A 19010-nucleotide genomic window follows, 5' to 3' on the forward strand; every position below is an offset into this window, starting at 1 on the left:
TGCAAAGACAACGTAACTGGAGAAGTGAGTGATCAAGATATTTGATGTCAAGGGCATGGAGGAGACCAGAACTCCTGAGAGGAAGCACAAGCAGGGAAGGACAGAGGTTTGGGGGATCGGGGGAGACACCACTCATACTTTTTAGATAAAAAATTAAAAAAATAAAAATAAGTCCATAGCACAAGAAGAGATTAAGCTAGACACTGGTAAGTTCCCTCCTCAGAAAGCATCAGAACTTTCTGTGATGATGGAAATGTTCTCTATCTGTGCTGTCCAATATGGCAGCCATCAGCCAGATGTGGCCACTGAGCTAAGTGCAACTAAGGAGCTCAACTTTGAAAATTTAATTTCGGTTACGGTTGACCCTTGAACAACATGGGTTTGAACTGTGCAGGGGTCCACTCACACATCGATCTTTCTCAATACAGTGCAGTGCTCTATTTTCTCATCCTTACGATTTTAACATTTTCTTTTCTCTAGCTTTACCGTGAGAATACAGTCTATAACACAAATAACATGAAAATGTGTTAGTCAATAGTTTACCTTGTCGATAACGCTTGTCAACAGGCTATCAGTAAAGTTTTGGGAGAGTCAAAAGTTGTAAGTATATTTTTTGACTATGGGGAAGGAGGGCTGGATAGCACCCCAACCCCTGCATTGTTCAAGGTCAACTGTAATTTAAATTTTAAAACCCTCATGTGGTCAGAGGCCTCCATATTATGATAGCAGTTTTAGAACCTACCTTTTGTCCTTATTTCTGACCTCTACTGTTTGTTAGACAAGTGGAACAAAGGGAGTTTGGAATCTCTTCCCACTTTCTAACCCTTCTATTACTTCCAAGTTATTGTAAATTGTTCTCAGAGGCCCCAAACCAATGTCATTTGTCAGACTACACCCCAAGATTCTCCGCATTTTATCAGTGAGTTACCAGCAGTGCCTTCTCTGAGTGACTAAAACTGGCTATTGTTTTGAGGACAACCAACCCATATGACCTCATTATTTGAATATTTGGGTAGCATTTTTGCTGAAATAGTGAGAGAAGGTAGGGCCAGGATGCTGGACTCGATGGCATCTGAGGTCCCTTGTGGCCGCGTGGGGTCAGATTCTACAGCTGTCTTGTTCGTCTCGGCAAGCAGGTGCTTCCTGTTATGATACATCCCTAACCCAGACATGAAAGCACCTCGCCCAAGCCCTCTGGCTCACACCCCAGCATGGCAGAGAGTCAGGGAAGTTACAGGCTTCTGCCTTCGGAAACCTAGAGTACCAGGAGAAACCATCACACGGTGGCTCCAAATCTTCTCCCTCTTCACGGGCCCACGGATTTAACATTCCATTAGAATTCCCCTCCCACACCTCCCTTCAACAGACAAGCCTTCTGATTTGCCAGAAGTCGTTCACACATCCCCCACGCCACCCCAGAGTAGGCCTCCGAACATCCCCAAGGCAGGGTTCTCTGTACCTGGCAACCTGCTAGATGCGCAGAGTCACCAGCGGGGCCTCTTGACCCGAAGCATGCTGCCGTTGGGATAGAAGGCACCCATGGACCACGCTCTTACCAGCCCGGCACCAGCCTCTTTGCCAGGCCAGCCTATCACTCCTTTCTCATTGTCCGGAGTCCCATCAAACCCAACTGAACCTCTAGATCACTGGGGAGTCATGGCTAAAGCAGAGGAAGGGAGTCAGGAACTATATCACAGGCGACCAGTGTCCACTGTCTGGGGAAGCTGTAACTTGTGCAAACACGTGGGCAGGCCCTTACTCGGCATCACCTTCAGAAGAGCTGGCCCGCCTACTCTTGGGGATGTCCACCTCCCAAACACCAAAGAGGAGACTGATCTCTAATAGCACAAGTTAGTACACCAACTACCATTTTAGGGGATAGCAAAAAACAAAAAACAAAACAAACCAAAAACAACAGCAACAAAAAAAAAAACCCTGTGATCTGGGCTGCTTCCAGCATGAATATTTATATATATACTCCTTGAAACTCAGCAGCTTTTGCTGCTCCTCCAAGACCTCCTAAGACTAATAATGAATTTAAAATCCCGTATTAGTCAATCATATTCCTCTATGACCAAATATGCATAAAAGACTGTACCCTGAAATGTGCATTTTAATTTAGAATTACCTCCCAAGGACCAGGAGTCCTAACCACACACCAATCTGATCTGACCGCAGTGTCTTCAAATGCTCTCCACAGACAAATTCCCTAGGACCTACTGACTTCCTCAGTGAACACGGACACATGATGAAAGGGAGGGTTCAGAAGGAGTGGGATCTCTGGACCCCAAAGGAGTTAATACAAGGATGAAGTCAGGCCTGAGGCCTTGAGCCAGAGGAAGGATTTCAAATACAATGACTAGTGTTAAATATTTCAAAAGTATCCAATTTCAACATTTTCTTACCTAATGTCCCCATAGATTTTTAAAAAAAAATCTACATTTTCCATGTTGTTGGATGGGTAAATACACCAATGGAGACGGACCTTCAGTTCCTCAACTTCCCCTCTGGAATGGAACAAGAGCAGAACAAGGTGAGAAGTGACCAAGACAGAAGGGCACGTTGCTCACCGGAAGTAAGACACAACGTAGACCCCAGAAATGCCCTAAGAAACAGCAAAACACTCACACAATCCTTTTAAAGATAAAACAACCCCAACAGAGAGAATAGGCCTGTGGCCAAAGCCTGGTCCCATAGTCCACCCTCACGGGGAAGGTAAGCTACCCACAAAAACAAATTTGTGTGATTTCTGTGCATGTGAAGAGATAGAAGGAGGAACCTCCAAATGCAATCATGTGACTTCCATTTGTCCACACAGAAGTGTGGAGAAGGATGTCCACCCAAATGGTGTCATCAGAGATTAGGTCTGGACTGGGATGGGGAGCCATTTTTTTTTCCCCCTTTCTTTAGATTTTCCTGTCTTCTGAACGCTTTCTATTGAGTATAGGTAATATTCGTAGTTTTTTCTAAAATGATGCTACTTACATTATGGCAGGGGGAACCTCACAATAGTCAGCAGTGAATTCATAACAAGAGTATGTTTGTGGTAGGGATGGGGCGTAGTCCGAGAGAGGCCAGCTGAGCCAGAAAGAGGAAGCTGTAAGCTCCATTAAGCTTTTAAACGACCGCGTTTTCTCTCACCATAGTGTACTCGCCGGAAAAGTGATAAATTGCTACCACATGCCACACATTATCCTTTAGGGTTGGAAGTCAGGGGAGAAGGTACTAATGCTCAATTATCAGAGCAGACTCATGAGCTCGCTTACAGCACAAGTCACCCCTGCCCAACTCAAGTGAATCCACCCTTCCATGTCTGGATAAGGAAAAAAAAAATTTAAGATTTATTTTCTAGTTTGAGAGGGAGCGCACAAGCAGGGAGAGGAGCAGAGGCAGAGTGGGAGAAGCAGGCTGGGACGCGGGGCTCGAAGCCAGGACTCTGGGATCATGACCAGAGCCAAAGGCAGACACTTAACTGACTGAGTCACCCAAGAGCCCCAAGAGGAGAGAAAATTTTTAAAAATAAAAAATTAAAATATTGAAAACAATAGTTTCCATCAAGCTTAATCTTCAAAAACTTCTCTTGCTTGGTCACAATAAAAGCCGATGAAACCAAAATTTTCAAAATCTGACTGTCCTTAAGTGCTTTCTAATCAGCTTGGCTCCTGTCCCCACTAGCCTACTTTCCCCCACAGGTCAAAGTCCCTTGAAAACAGCATTATTTGTGTCTCAGCTCCCTCGGCCCATATACAGACTTCCACAGATTTTGGATGACTTGAGTTCTCGGATATGGCTATTTACAAATCACAGGGCCTATCTGAAAACAGACATGTGACCACAAAGGGATGAAAAAGCATGCTTGTTCTCCTTGAGGGTTTTGTCCAAGAACTAAGGGCAGCTGAGATGCTGGCCTTCTAGGCAGCAGGCTTACTAAACATCAGCACGAGTTCCTGAGCCCCTGACTCCGTGGAGGGCTTCCTGTGGGCAACTGGCTTTCACCTGCTTTCCCTTTCTTGTGCCTTAAGACCACCTCAGGAGACAGATGTTACCATTTCAAAGATGAGGGCAGAGGACCAGAAAGAAGAAAAATGACCTGAGCAGGTTTGCTCCATACTTCATCAGCAGAATGGGGATTTTAATGTAGGACCTCTCACTGTGCAATCCACAGTATTTCTTCTAAACCAAAATTCCTGAGCTGAGACATACACGTACTCCATCAGAAGACACTTTAATTCAAGGCTCGTGGGGACTTACCAAAAGTACTTACCATTATGAGATGACATCACAAAAAGATTAGTGCAAAAGGCCAATGTTACTTTGGAGCCAACTCCCTGAAGAATTCAGGGATCAGAGTCTACTTAAAGGACTCAAGAAGGGATCTGTTGAGTACATAAAAATTACAGGTGTCCTATTCCGAGCTGCCCCCCCGCCCCCCCGCAGTATAAAATATAGAGTTCATGGCAGTAGAATACCATCTGGAACCTTCTCAAGGCTCAAGCCAGGAAACCAGAGGAGGGATGACGGAGAACTCCGGCTCTCATCCCCATCCACTCACTTAATGGCTATGTGACATTGAGCCTACCACTGATGTTCCATTGGCCTCAGCTTTCTGTCAACTTGGGGACAATACTACCGACCTCAAAGGACATCTGTGAAGCGTAGCATGATCCCAAGTGATGGTCACTCACACAGAAGGTATTAAACGTCATTACTTCTATCAACAGGCAGTTCCTTTCCTGTGCTCAGTGCTTATCGTAGTCCCCAGAACACCACTATGCCCCCACCCTAGGGGTTTTGAAACACCACCTACTGAATGAAAACTAGACACACACCCTTACATTCGATCCTTCAAAGTCACACACTAGTAAATTCTCAAGAGGACAGTTCCTGACAGCTCTCTCTTAACCCTTTTCCAATCAAGGCTTTACACTGCCTGAATTTTTATACTGAATTAAAAACAGGAGGTTTTGTTTTGGGTTTTTGTGTGTGTGTGTTCTTAGAGAAAGTCAGTGTTCTGATCTTCCAAGCAGACTCACCTCACACCCTTGCAGGTGCACCTTGAATAACAACTAGAGGCCGCAGGATGAACCCACGTGATGTCAAGAAAAGGGGATTATCGGTTTTTGGCAGTTTCTGTCCATCTAGAAGCACCGACTGTCCAAAAAGGGGCTCCATCACCCATGGAAGGTAAGGCAGCAGACCTGGCTGACATGTGTGAGGTCAAAGCAGGAAATCAGAGACCTGATCTCAAGCCTTGGCTCCATCAACCTCCCAGCTGGAGCTTCCCTACCATATGGAAACCATAGGGCTTGACTAGATAGCCAGAACCTTAGATTTCGAAAACCAGTACTTTTTTTTTTATATATATAATCTGGGAATGGATCTAGAAATCTTTTTAACCTGAGAATTTTAGGAATTAATTTAGGGGTTAGTCATCACTTTTGATTTTTGAAAAAAAGATATTAAGAACAAAAAGTACCACAAAGTCACTAAAGTAGCTAAAATTCAAAAATAATCAACTACTGATACACCAGCACAGACGAAATTCAGGTGAAATTCAGAAGCATTACACTCAGTGAAAGAAGTCTGATGTGAAAGGTTATATAATTCAGTTCATAGAACATTCTAGAAAAAAGCAAAGCTACACACAAAAAAATGGATGGATGGTTGCCTGGAGCTGAGGGGAAGGGGATCCGCCACAACAGAGCAGAGAGGGAACTTTTGGGGGTGACAGAATGATATTTGTGGCGAAGGTTACATGACTGCATGCATCCATCAAAAACGTCACACTTAAAAGGAATGAATTTTACTTTATGTAAATTATACCTCAATAAACCATGAGTCCATACTCTGTATCTTCTAAAATAAAAAGTATTTTAACCCTTAAAAAGCAAAGCAATATAATTTCTAAATAAAGAGCCATCCTTTATATTGACTAAAGCTGACTTCAGGCACATTTAGGGAAGGTTTTTCTCATTTCACTTTGGGACTGGGGAAAACCTCCTCAGGTACTGACTGGGACAGGTCTGGGTTTCGGAACTGGTGGACAGGTCCTCCATGAAGTCCTCTGCAGGTTTGATGAATATGGTTCTCCTGCAGTTCTCACCAAGGGGAGTCAGAATGATAGCACCACTCCATCTGCCTCATACTCGTTGCAGCGAACACTTGATTTTAAATAAAAAAAGTTTCTAAAAGACAAACTTCCCAGCAATCACAGGGAGGCTATTCTCTATAATCTGGAGAGGGATCTGACCTGCTGAGAGGGAAGGAGGAAGAACAGAGTAAAGAGAAGTTTCCGGATGTATTCCTAATAACCTTGATGCAAAGTAAATACCCATCCTACAGTTAAATGGACATTGAGTTTATAGTAATGTTAAGCCCAACTTCATTTTCAAGACTAGTTTTTGCCTAAGCAGACCTGGACTTCATAATGCCTCTGCTGAACAACCAGGTCTGTTCACAGCATAAAAATTATGATTCCCTAGGGGATCACAAGAGCTCTGCTATAAATGAGTGATGGTCAGCAATTTCACTTCCAGTCTCAAATAGGAAATCCTACAGGCCCTGCCATCTAAATTAGTATTTATTTGGGTTCTGCATTAACAGGTTAATCTGTATTCTCGAAACTACCCAGAGAACACATCAGTAAATCAAATTCCCCTTCAGAGAATCTTTAAATTCCCTTCCTATCTCTTACTACCATGAAGAAGTCTTTACCTTTCGTGGTCTCCAGGGATTCATTAAAACATCAGTGCACTTCAAGCTGGTTTCCCGACCTCGATACTTACACCCAAAATAAATTCAAGATGAACCAATGATTGAAACACGATAATTAAACTACGAATTCACTGGAGGAAAACACCAAAGAATGTTTTCATCATTTTAGAACAAAGAAGCCTTTACTAAGCATGATATACTATCAAATGCCAAAAATGAAAATATTCATAAATTTGACTGCAAAAATTAACTATCCTACATAGCAAAAAATGTACCCCAAGTCAAAATACAGGTGGCCTAGCAGGAGAAAAGATTTATAACAAATGACACGCAAAGGACAAATAATGCTCAGTTCACATCTAGTTAAGTGCAAATCAAGGAGGAAAAAAGAGAATTCAAAAGAAAAAGGGATGAAGAATAAAAATGGACAGATCACATCAAAGAAATACACGTGGCGATCAATATTTGAAAATGTACTCAGCACCAGTCATTTTAGAAGTGATGGGATTAATTTTTTAATTATTAAATTTAATTAATTGTTTAGCCACAAGACTATTAAAAACGGAATGTTAGAAGAGCCACCGTTAGAGGGGGAAATGCATCTTTACACACGAAACTGGTAGCACTACAACATAGGACAACCTTTTTAGAAGACAATTTAGCAATGTCCAGGAAAACAGCGCAGACACAAGTCTATGAACCAGCAATTCCACTGAATGTAGTTTCCTGTGTACACCTAGAGGCACAAAAAGATATATATACGAAGATGTTTGCTATAGCATTATGTCTAACAAACTAAATGTCCATCAGTAGAGGATTTCAACAAAGTAGACATCCATTCCTTAGAACACCATCCATCCATCCTAAGAAGAGTGCAGTAGATCCCAGATACCTAATAAGATCTCCAAAATACCTTTAAAAAAGGCAGGAGGGACTATATGCATGATACAGTCCCATCCTTGTAACTCCTGTAATATCCTAACACACGCCTAAGTCTACTTGAATGATGGGTAAGAACAATTAAGTGTAATTATCTCTAATGAGCATATGAGGCAATAGATGGGGATCTGTCCTTTTTATTTTATGCCCTTCTGTTGAGTGTTTTAAGATTTTATTTATTTGAGAGATAGAGTGAAAGCACAAGCAGGCAGAGAGGCTGAGGGAAAGAGAAGCAGGCGCCCCGATGAGCAGGGAGCCCAGCGCAGGGCTTGGTCCCAGAACCCTGAGATCATGACGTGAGCTGAAGACACACGCTCAATCCACTGAGCCACCCAGGTGCCCCTGTTCTGTTCTACAAAAAAAGAAAAAGATATACATAAAAAGTAAAAAAATCTAACTGCCCTAAGAGTTTATAAAATACTAATGAAATGTCCAGAACTCCTACCATAATTCCTAGAAAATAAAGCAAGTCAGAGAGAAAAAAGCTTTAGAAATAGGGCCCTACCTATGGGGGATGTCAAGAAGGGTGAGAGTGAAACAGCAGTAAGCAAGTCAAGGAAAAGGAGGCCTCTTAAAAGAAACAAAATTAACAGTGAACACAGTCATTATGAAGAAATCAGTTCAGGTTGTACTTGGAGGCAGAACAGGGAGGTGTACGTAAGCAAGACATTTCCCATGGCCTTGGGCAAGACAGCAGACTGGCTACAGGATTAAAATCATCAGAAGTTTCATATGTGGGTCTTTCTTTTGGATGCACTGAATGTGGAAAAACACTGTAATCAGGTACCGTGCCTAAATTGGAATTAGTGATATAAAAGGGGTAGTCCTTTAAGTGTTGAGGTCAACAAATATTTATTGCCCTGAATAAATTTATTTTGCAATTATTTCCTATATTCTAATGTTAGGAAATTCTCCAAATCATCCATGAAAATACCTACCTCCTGTCTCCCGCATATCTGATCTAAGACCTCCTACCCAATCCCGAATTCACACTTGGATGCCAAATTACCTGAGAATCTGAGAATGTTCCTACACTTGGAACGCTGCAGCTCCTTGCAGGATACTTCGTCAGTGTGGGGTCTAGGTTTTATTTAAGGATCACTGACAACAACGAGTCTCCATGAACAGGAAATCGGACTCTCCTGCCGCCACAGCAAAATCATGCACTCAGGCTTCTCAACAGACATTAACCGCTGCTGAAACTGACAAGGCGCAAAGCAACAGAAGGGTCTTCCCGGAAGCAGTTCCAGTGAGGTGCCCGCAGGCCTCTTCCTTCTACCTACAAGCTAATCCTACTACTCTCCTCCTAGTTTTAGATTTAAATGCAGCAGGACAATATGAATTCCAGTACGGTGGGTAACTTCAAAAATAGCATGAAAAACAGCTTCCCCAAAGAAACAGGTTAATTGGGCTAAAGGGCAGCTAATCCAAATTACTCCAATGCTTCCTTGCTCCCCAGTGATTACTTACCTTAGAACTCGTTTCCATGTGGTATTTGGCACAAGCTCGAAGCTGAGTCACCCAAAACTGTTTCTCCTTTGCATCGGCAGCTAAAATAGAGAAGAAACGGCTTGTAGAGATTGTTCCGAAACGTATCCAACCTACTTCTACACCCACCTAAGCAGGTGGGGGGGCCCAGGGAGTGAGATGGAGAGAACAAAGGGAAGAACGAAGGCAGATCACAATATTCTCAAGCAGCCTGTGCCTACACCAAAACAAACACACGGCAAACAGACCAAAAAAAAAAAAAAATTACACTTAATATCAACAGAAAATTCCCTCTTAAACCACATTACAAACATACTCCAAAATGTCTAAGAACAATTTTGTCATTTTTTTAACCTCCTCTGAAAAAAGTCATTTCTCTCTTTTTTTTTAAAGATTTTATTTATTTGACAGAGACAGAATGAGAGCACAAGCTGGGAGACAAAGGGAGAGGGAGAAGCAGGCTCCCTGCTCAGCATGGCTCCATCCCAGAACCCTGAGATCATGACCTGAGTCAAAGGTGCTACTTAACCAACTGAGCCACTCGGGTGCCTGCTCATTTCTAGTTATTTAAAGAGGCAGCAGAGGGGCACCTGAGTGGAGCAGGACGCTGACATCGAGCCCCACGTGGGACCCTGTGCTCAGCAGGGAGGCTGCTAGAATCTCTCTCCCTTTTCCATCTCCATCTACCCCCTTCCCTGCACTCTCATTAATAAAAATTAAAAGCAGGGAAGCGAAAACGTGATTATTTTTAAGTGCCTCTATATGTGTGACAAATAAGAAGCTCAGAGGATAGTTTTTCAGAGCCTTTGGGCATTTCCAGAGTTGTACTGTGGACTTACCAGGATCTACAAAATAAGCATTCAATTGAATTATTTTCATATGTGTCCTCAATGACTCATGTTATGATTGGACAGAACAACATTCTACTCGCTGCTTTAGCGGTCCTCAAATTTCCCCCAAAAGAGACATTAAAATACAGGCCAAGTGTATGGTCATTATCTTCCATCTACACTCCCACGTCTCAAATAGATCACATCATTTTCTTAAACTCTCATGGACACATAACAGGTTCTAATAAAATCTAAGTCATCCATTTCACTGCATAACTAACTGCATAAATAGTTTAATATAACATTAATTGCATGAATGTTGACTAGGCAGGAAACAAAGATTCCCTTGGAAGTTATAATTGTTTACAAAAACGGGCCTCGGGGTTGTTTGTCAGTACAACGCAACTTCAGCTTGAACTTTCGGGTGAACACACCTGGAGGGGTAGGCCAGCGTTAAGACCAGGTAAACTTGACTTCCAAAGGATTCTGCAGAAACTAGAGCCTTTTTCCTTTAGGAAAGGTGAAGAACTGCCAGTTCATGGTACCAAAAACACTCTCAGAAGCCGTGCAACTACTGACATCAAGACTCATTCAACTCTACATGTAGGTGAGATGTGCTCGAGTAAACCAACACCCAGATCCTCTGGGGATGAGCCAAGGACCAGCCATGTATCTGCTGAAATTTATCCCACCTTTTCTGCAGTTGCTAACTTTAAGCTAAATTTAGCCCTTGCGATAACGTCACACAGATAAAACTTTTGTATTTGCTATTAAAGCTACCCTTAAAAAAAACAAAACAAAACAAAAAAAGAAACATCAACCAACCAACCAACCCCTGGGGTTTAATAATCCTGAGAATAGTATCAACTCTTAAAAGGCAAAATGAGATGGATCAATTGTCCTATTCGTTGGATTTCTTTTCATTTGTGTGGTTTTGTGTCATTTGATAAACCACAGGCGGGGGTGGGGGGGCGGTGGGGGAAAGTGCCATTAAGTTTTTCACCTGCTTTCGTTTCTGCTCTAACAATTTATTCAGCAATAAACAAAACGAAAGCAAGGACCATATAAATCTAGCCAGCTGGAACACACACTCCGTGAATCTCCAAAAAGAACATGAATCTTCCACGTTTCCAGAAACTGAAAAACTTTTTTCAACTGTAGGTAGTTTTATTTCATAGGTTCCTGGATTGTTTTATAGATTCTGAATTATGACTTGTGTATAGATAATAAAGAACCATTAGCTTATTCCATCTCTTGGCAGTAAAGCTTGGAGGTGGAACCAGGAAAACTGGACTGAGAGGCAAGGAGGCTGGGTCCTGGGTCTGGCTTTGCAGAGTCCAACCTATCGTCGTCAATTTCTTGGGGTTAAGGAGAGAAAGAGCCTGTTCTTTGTACTGAGCACCTACCCGGGCAAAGAAGAATATAAGAAGGCAGAATTCTCAGCCAACTCCCAACACTTAATACATACAAGCTCTTCCCTTCCTCAGACCTTAATAACACTGACTCACACACACCCCAACATGGGCATTTGGATTTTTGTTTTTATTATTTCATTAGAAGAAAACTGACAACTTTCCTGGCAATGCAACTATGATGGAATGCTAGAAGAATGATCTAGCCATCCAATTAATTATACTGCTACCGTCAGGCCTGGCATTGCTAAAAACCTGTATGATGGATGTGCCTTGGGGGTGGCAGGACCTCCAGTTACAGCTCAATGGGGGGCTTCCTACAGGCTTCAGTTTTCAAGAAGCAGAGAGAAGGGGGAAAAGCAAGACAAAAAATTAACTCCACCCCAGGCAGATGGCTTCCTCATCAGACTCTAATACCATACCAGAATAAATACAATATAAGTAACAGGGCCCTTTGCTAAGAGATGGTTCTAGAGGAAGTCGGGGCGCGGAGGGGTGCCTTGACCCTTGACAGGTTTGTTTTGTCCTCACAGCATAGCCCCACAGGGGACTGTAGTGAAGACTCAATCTGTAAAGTCCACGAAAATACACACTGAGCTAAAAGGAAAAATCTGAAATCCAAGAGCTGAGCTGGCTTTTAGTGTCACTCCCCTTTCCTCTGTCCTTAATTCTGCAGTTTTTCAAGAAAGGCAATTCCTAATGTCAGCTCCATCTCCCCGCCCCAGGCATTAAGAGAGGCAGTGTCTGTCTGTCACCACAGAGTTCTTGAACACAGCAAACTGTTAACACACACACACACACACACAAGACAGCCATCCCCATGATAACTAGGGGTGCAGCCCCTGAGACCCGCGGGAAGAGTTAGCAGGAGAACATACCTCTCAGTTTATACATCTCTCCATTAGCAGAGTACACCACCAGCATGTGCGGGGCTTCGTCGCTCAGGGACACTATGGCTCCAGACAGAGACAGGGCTCCCCGAGGCTTCTGGTGTTTGCTTTGCTCATTCACAAAATACTGCAGGATGCCAGCCTCAAAATCCAGCACAAAGTACCTGCGCAGAGAAACCACAGTGCATCACTTTTCCTTCTCCAGCCCACTCCTCATGGCAGAGGAGGAAAGCAATCCTTACATCAACGCCAAAGCTCTCAACTCAAGAAGGTGGAAACCAAAAGTCCCTCCCGGGCGCCCCAGAGAAGTCAGCCCACGAGCACGGAGAGAGTCCTGGGTTCTTAGGTCAGAATGGTGCTTATAATGGGCCATTGGGGCAAGGCAAGGGCTGAGTCCATTCTGGATTGGGTGCAATGACCATTGCCTTGTCTGGTGCCCAGGATACCACCATAAACCCCCAAATGACCCCTCTCCCCCCCACACAAAAAGGCAAGCAGATGCACTGGGACACAGCCTTACGTAACACACTCTGTAGGACTTCACAGGAACAGCTGGCATTTCTAAGCCTCTAAGAGAGGTTGTCTTACACCCAGGGAACAGCAAGCTGAGCCCTGAGCTTCCTGCCAGTGGCCTGGGTAACTCTATGGAGCCCGAGCTCCAGGGGTCACCTGTCAGAGAACTGGGTGCACACTCCAGCAGGTCCTCCAAGAACTCATTCTGCTTTGGGAGGCCATGACGCCATTGCAAGGTAAAAAGCAGAGGGACAGCAAGTTACTTAAGTCACTCAAACAGATCTTTGTAGCTACACATGTGGCCTGTTTACACACTCAACCTATCACCTAGGAAGTCACCACAACAACCTCCCCTTCTCCACCAGGAAAAAAAGGTCTTCGTCTGAGACGCAAGTTCTTCCTGCAGTCTAGAGGCTCACAACAGCCCCTGCTGCTTTTTCCACTTTCTTGCTTTCTGTTCCACTCACACCAGCCTTTCCTCTCCGCCCTGAGTCCCCAGGTCATCTCCCACACCCCAGGACCTTGATTCATGCCGTTCCTCCCTGTCTAGAACAGTTACTCCAAGCGTGGCCCACAGATTGTTTCCAGTCTACAACAGCTTTGCAGTTTGGCTTTGCTTCAACACCCGATGGGTGTTGATGGGTGGATCGGTCTCACTGAACAGCCTGGATGTTGCCCAACACACACGGTACATACAAGCTACACACTAGTCATGAATCAACCACAATGTAACTGAGGGGAGGAGGAGGGGGTCCTTCCCCAGTTTGAAAAACACCCTCCCAGAACACTGTTCTTTCTGCCTAGATGGAAGTTTCTTTGCCTTCTTGCAATGTTAACTTCTCAGTCTTCGGGACCAACTCCCGAACACCACCAACTTGAGAAACTTCCGGATACTCAACTCTTCCTCCCACAAGCTCTCATGGCACCTTGAAATCATCCTTCCCAGCCAGGCCCCAGTGGGAGTCTATTCCTGGAGCCTCTAATTCCACATCGACTAGACTCTACACCCTTTGGAAGCAGAAGTATGTTCCCCCCAGCGCCCAGTACAGTGCCGGACACTTCACTGATATTCAGTGAACTTTGGTTCAATGAATCAATGAAGGGGGGAACCCCACCCACCAAATTCCAGTTTCCAAGCCAGGCACCAAAGCACCTGGTCACTACTGTGAACCCACAGAGGCACTCCAAAAATAGTTGATGTTTTTGAGAGATAAGCGGCAATCCTCAACACGGGTCAAATGCCACACACATACTATATTAGGTTGTTTTCACAGGTTAATGTTAGATCGCACTATGTTCCTTGGAACAACATGGTAGCTTTTGCAAAGTAGGGTTTCCAGTGGTGCTGGGATAAGAAGCAAACATCATCGTGGAACAGGAAAGGAGGGCAGTGATGCCCAATACGATTCCAAGGTTCAAAAGCCATTTAAGGTCCCACAGGTGCATACATCCCATCCATAAGTAATTGGCGTTCTTTAAACAAATAGATTTTTTTCCATTCCTGTTTATTATTATTTTTTCAAATACCAAGGTGCTGAAACATAAATATGTATGAAGTGGTTTGGAGCTAACCAGTTAATAAATGAAACTTAGGGATTTCTTCACATGGAAGCACCATGAACCAAGAAAACTTACAACCCTCTGATCTAATTCATCCTCACAGTAGCCCAGCAGTTAGACGTTGTCACTCCCAATTTACAGATATCCTGAGACCCAAAGAAACTCACAGTGCAAGGGCAAGTCTTGGTTCGCTCCAGCCATCATAAACCCCCCTTTGATTGTCGTGCCAGCCCTCCCTTGTCCTCTCCAAGCCGCCACTCGAGTCACCTCTCCCAGACTTGCTTAGGAATTTATTCTCCCCACCTTCCTGTTCCAACAGAGCCAACCCAGCAAGCTGGAAGCTCCCTCCCAGAGCAGGGTGCCCGACGCCCCAAGTCCCAGTCTTCCAATTCCTCTAAGAAATCTTCCACTCATTTATGCTAAATAAAAAAAAAAAGAAAGAAAAAGAAATCTTCCGCTCGTAATTATTTCTAACCTTCCGAGTAGCCCGGCAGAGACGGTTGGCCGCGCTTACCTATCTCCTTCCCTCCCGCACCTTAGACGGGGATGATACAGACCGACTTCTGGTTTTCAGGAGGAGCGTGGATAAATCAGACACGGAAATGCGTCACAGACAGAACTAATTCAAATTGAAGTCCCTACTCCACACATCACCTGGGAGCTTGTTTGAAATGTAAATTCTTGGGCCCCACTCAAGACCCACTGAGTCTGAAACTCGGGGAGGAGCCCAGGAAGCAGTGTTTTTGGCTTCCAGGTGATTCTGAGGCAGCACAAGGTGGAGAGGCACTGACCTCCACGCTGCCTGCCTCTTCTAGGAGACACCACCAGGATATATTCCCCAGACTCCCTTGCACTGAGGGTCTTGCCATTTGAGTTTTAGCCAATAGGATGTGAGCAAAAGCAATGCAGGCTTCACCCATAAAACATACATTCTCTCTCTCCGGCCCACAGACATACACACCCACTCTCACACACTCTCTCTCTCTCTCTCTCTCTCTCTCACACACACACACAGGTTGGAAATGGAGACAACCTGCAGGTGAACTTGGGAACCCCGCAACAATTATGGCAAAGAGATAAGGGACCTGGGTCCCCGAATCTCCGCCTGGGAGAACCACCTGCTAAGAAGCACCCACATCGGGCTGGTATAGGAATAAGAAAGTTCTGCTGAATTAGGCCAATACGATCAAGATGCGTTACAGCAGTTAGCCTTACAAATTCACATACAAATAAACAAAAAGTATTTCTATTTTTATGTCCTACTTAAAAAACATTTTTTTTAAGATTTTACTTTTGAGGAATCGCCACACCCAATGTGGGGCTCAAACCCACAACCCTGAGATCAAGAGTTGCACGCTCCACTGACTGAGCCAGCCAGGTGCCCCTGTCCTACTTAAAATTTGCTCCAACTTGGGGACACCCGGGTGGCTCAGTCACTTAAGCATCTGCCTTTGACTCGGGTCCTGATCCCAGGGTTCTGGGATGGAGCCCCGCACCAGGCTCCCTGCTCAGTGGAAGAAGAATATGTCCCAACTCTCTGTGTGGCAAAAACCAAATTCCCCCCACCCAAAAAACCCTCCTTCGACAAGAGAGCAGGGTAATTTCTGAGCTGCCAATGATCAAATTATTTAAGTCCTGGCCCTGCCTTCTCCTTAGGGGTAAATGTTTTCAACTTGACCTATATCGAACGTCATTGTGGCCAGGCAGACACGCTCTCGGCAAGGCAGAGCACTAACAGTAACACTCCTCACAAGTGTAAGGAAGGACACTGGGCTCGGACCGCAGCACTCTGTGTCCTTCCCACCCTCCCAGGCCAGAGTGCAGCATCCCCCGTCCAAAAACATACCCACTTTCCTGGAGGAAGTAGAAGAGGAAAGGGAACTGAACAGGCTTCAAGGAAGAGGCATGCACCATTGGCTGGAAGGGAGAAAGGTTTTGACATCTTTCTCCTTCTTGCTTCTACCAACTCCTCATTGATTAGGAAGCTGTCAGCTTTCCTCGCTCCCAGAGGCAGCTTCCCAAATGCATCCTGTTTAAATAACTCACTGTGTACTTGCAAAGACATTATTCAGAAGCTGATGCAAAGAAATGAATTTGATGTTCTTTTGCCCAATAGGGATGACAATAAGCAAACGATGTCCCATTATGCAGGATATGGGGACGCATTAATGATTTTTCATAATACGTATTTCAAACCTACATCTTAATTTTAACCTGTCACAGAGGGGGAGGGAAACCACTTCTACTGCATTCTAAAATAGTTTAAATGCAAATGTGCAGGTTTGAATCATGAGCACTAAGGGAGGTCATCAATAATTTACTCCCCTTCTGAAGACAACGAGAAATGATCGTGTTTGGAGACAGGCAATGGAGTACCAACAGATTAAAAACTATAGCCGACTCAACAAAGTGTCCCTTCAGGCCGGCCTCTGAAAGGTAAGTTAGCTTGTGTCACCGAAGGTGAGAGCTGTCCACACGGCATTAAGGAGGGCAATCCCGGTTGGTCACATCCCCTGGGAGGAATGAAATTAAATTTGGTTCCCCACTGGGTCATGGCTCTGTCAGTTACTGCTGTTCGGAGCCTGGAGCAGTATCTGAAAGTCACAGCTTTCCTGCTAAATAGGAAACGTTAGCCATATTTCTAAATGAGACTTTCTAAGCCCAAGTGAAATTGCTAGATAAAATCCTGAACCATTCTTACAGGTCTTTCCTTCTAGAGAAATGATTAAGACAAACCTAATTCCTACTCTCTTTTTAAATTAGTGTCTTCAGGCTTTAGCATGCAACCCGATGTGAAGGTAAACTTCACTGTACACAGAGTGTACCTGCCGCATTAACAAAGCAAAGAACATGCTGGGGAGTGAGAACCAGGGGAAAACACAACCCCACTTGGAGAGGCGTCTTCACTGCTGGCAGGCCAGCTTCCTGGGGACACAGCTGGCTAGTTCCAAAGCCAGGAGCCATGGCACGTGGCAGAGGCCTTCCTGGCAGGACGGAGGACCAGCCCTTGTCTTGCTTATGCTTCAGGCATGCCTCACTGCTTAGAAACACCACACACGTGCATGCACGCACTCCACCTTCCATATACACTCACAGATGTGGACACTCACATGGTCCCACAAACGCACCTGCACACACTTACAGATACTCGCGTTCATACTTCTGCACTCATGTCGACATTCTTGAACTCACAGCACACTTTTACCTACTCGGACAGGCACACACATTCACACTCCCCTGCACATGCTCTGACTTTCACTCACTCACACACACACACACACACACACAGCCGCAGCCCTTTCCTAGCACTGCTTTCCAATTCTTGCATCCCCTGGCTTATCTGTCTACACCTGTAGCTTCTTGATCTCACCCAGCTGCCTGACAGTTTCATTAAGGTCCAAGTTTAGCATCCGAAAGTTGAAAAATCCATTTTTATACTGGGAGCAGGGAGGAACGGACCCTAAAAGCACACCAACAGCCATGAGGCCAAACCCTAGCCGGGAGCAGAAATGTCACGGGAAAGGTTGGGGGGAGGGGGTGCTTTGGGAAGAAGTTCCCGGACGCAGACAGGCAGAAGGTGCAACCAAACCACAAGAGAATTATAAAGAGGAAAAAATGCAGTGGAAAAAACTTCCTTTGAAGGCGAACTTAGTAGACAGGCTGGTCCTGACAAAAAGCTAAGTCACTTCATCTGAATTGAAAGGTGAAAATCAAAACAACAAGAGTAAAGGTCCGAGGAAGAAGAGGTGCTCACCTCCCGACGGCAGCTGAGCAGACACCTTTCATATCTGTGTTATCTCCAATAGGCGGTCAGGACTTTCACGTCTCCCTGGAGGCCCAGTCCTTCATCTCCACACCTGATGCTGGGGCCAGAACCTCAGGGACCCCTTGTCTGCCAGACCCGCCACCCCAGCCCCACATGAATGAGGAAGGAGGACCCAGCTTCTGCTACCCACAGGTAGTCAGGCGGTCCTTCCCACTGAGATGGGTCTCACCTTCCTCGGGCACCCTGTCTTCAGAAGCACCTGCCCCCACTGCTGGAACTCACCGGACACGGCAGGCTGGGGATGTCTGAGCAGTGGCCTTACCCCCACCAAGGACAACACTGACCTTGGTCTTCCACTTAAGATGCTTTTCTGGGTTGGATTATTGCTGCCCGACTCTTCGGGAACCCCAGCGCACACCCCACTGGCACATCAAAATGGCAGAGACAGAGGACCCTCTCGCAGAGGCTGAATTTCCCTGCCTTGGACATCCTCCCCTCCTCCACCGGCCCAAGCCACAAGAGAACTTGACAGGTGTAAGCACAGAGCTCAAGGAGCAGTTCTTACCAGCCCTACACACGCTGATTACTCAGGTTTCAGCTGCCCCACCCACCCATTCCCTTCTATCAACTGAAATATCACCATTTCTGAGGCACCTGGGTGGCTCAGTGGGTTAAGCCTCTGCCTTTGGCTCCTGTCATGTTTTCAGGGTCCTGGGATTGAGCTCTGCATCAGGCTCTCTGCTCAGCAGGGAGTCTGCTTCTCCCCCTCTCTCTGCCTACTTGTGATCTCTGTCAAATAAATCTTTTTTTTTTTTAAAGATTTTATTTATTTGACAGAGAGAGATCACAAGCAGGCAGAGAGAGAGGGAAGCAGGCTCCCGCTGAGCGGAGAGCCCGA

The 19010-nt window shown here is 45.1% G+C and overlaps 1 protein-coding gene across 1 annotated transcript in view; it reads right to left on the reverse strand.

Moving 5' to 3' along the window:
* The window catches only part of OSBPL10 (oxysterol binding protein like 10), a 310546-nt gene that overhangs the window by 194553 nt on the left and 96983 nt on the right, over positions 1-19010 (reverse strand). The window contains exons 2-3 of the mRNA XM_046002875.1: positions 12262-12437; positions 9124-9203 (exon numbers count right to left, since the gene is read on the reverse strand). Of these exons, the coding sequence (XP_045858831.1) occupies positions 9124-9203; positions 12262-12437 (256 nt within the window). The remainder of the gene's footprint in view (positions 1-9123; positions 9204-12261; positions 12438-19010) is intronic.

The sequence above is a fragment of the Meles meles genome, chromosome 4 (assembly GCF_922984935.1).
Source record: "Meles meles chromosome 4, mMelMel3.1 paternal haplotype, whole genome shotgun sequence".
Classification (NCBI taxonomy): domain Eukaryota; kingdom Metazoa; phylum Chordata; class Mammalia; order Carnivora; family Mustelidae; genus Meles; species Meles meles.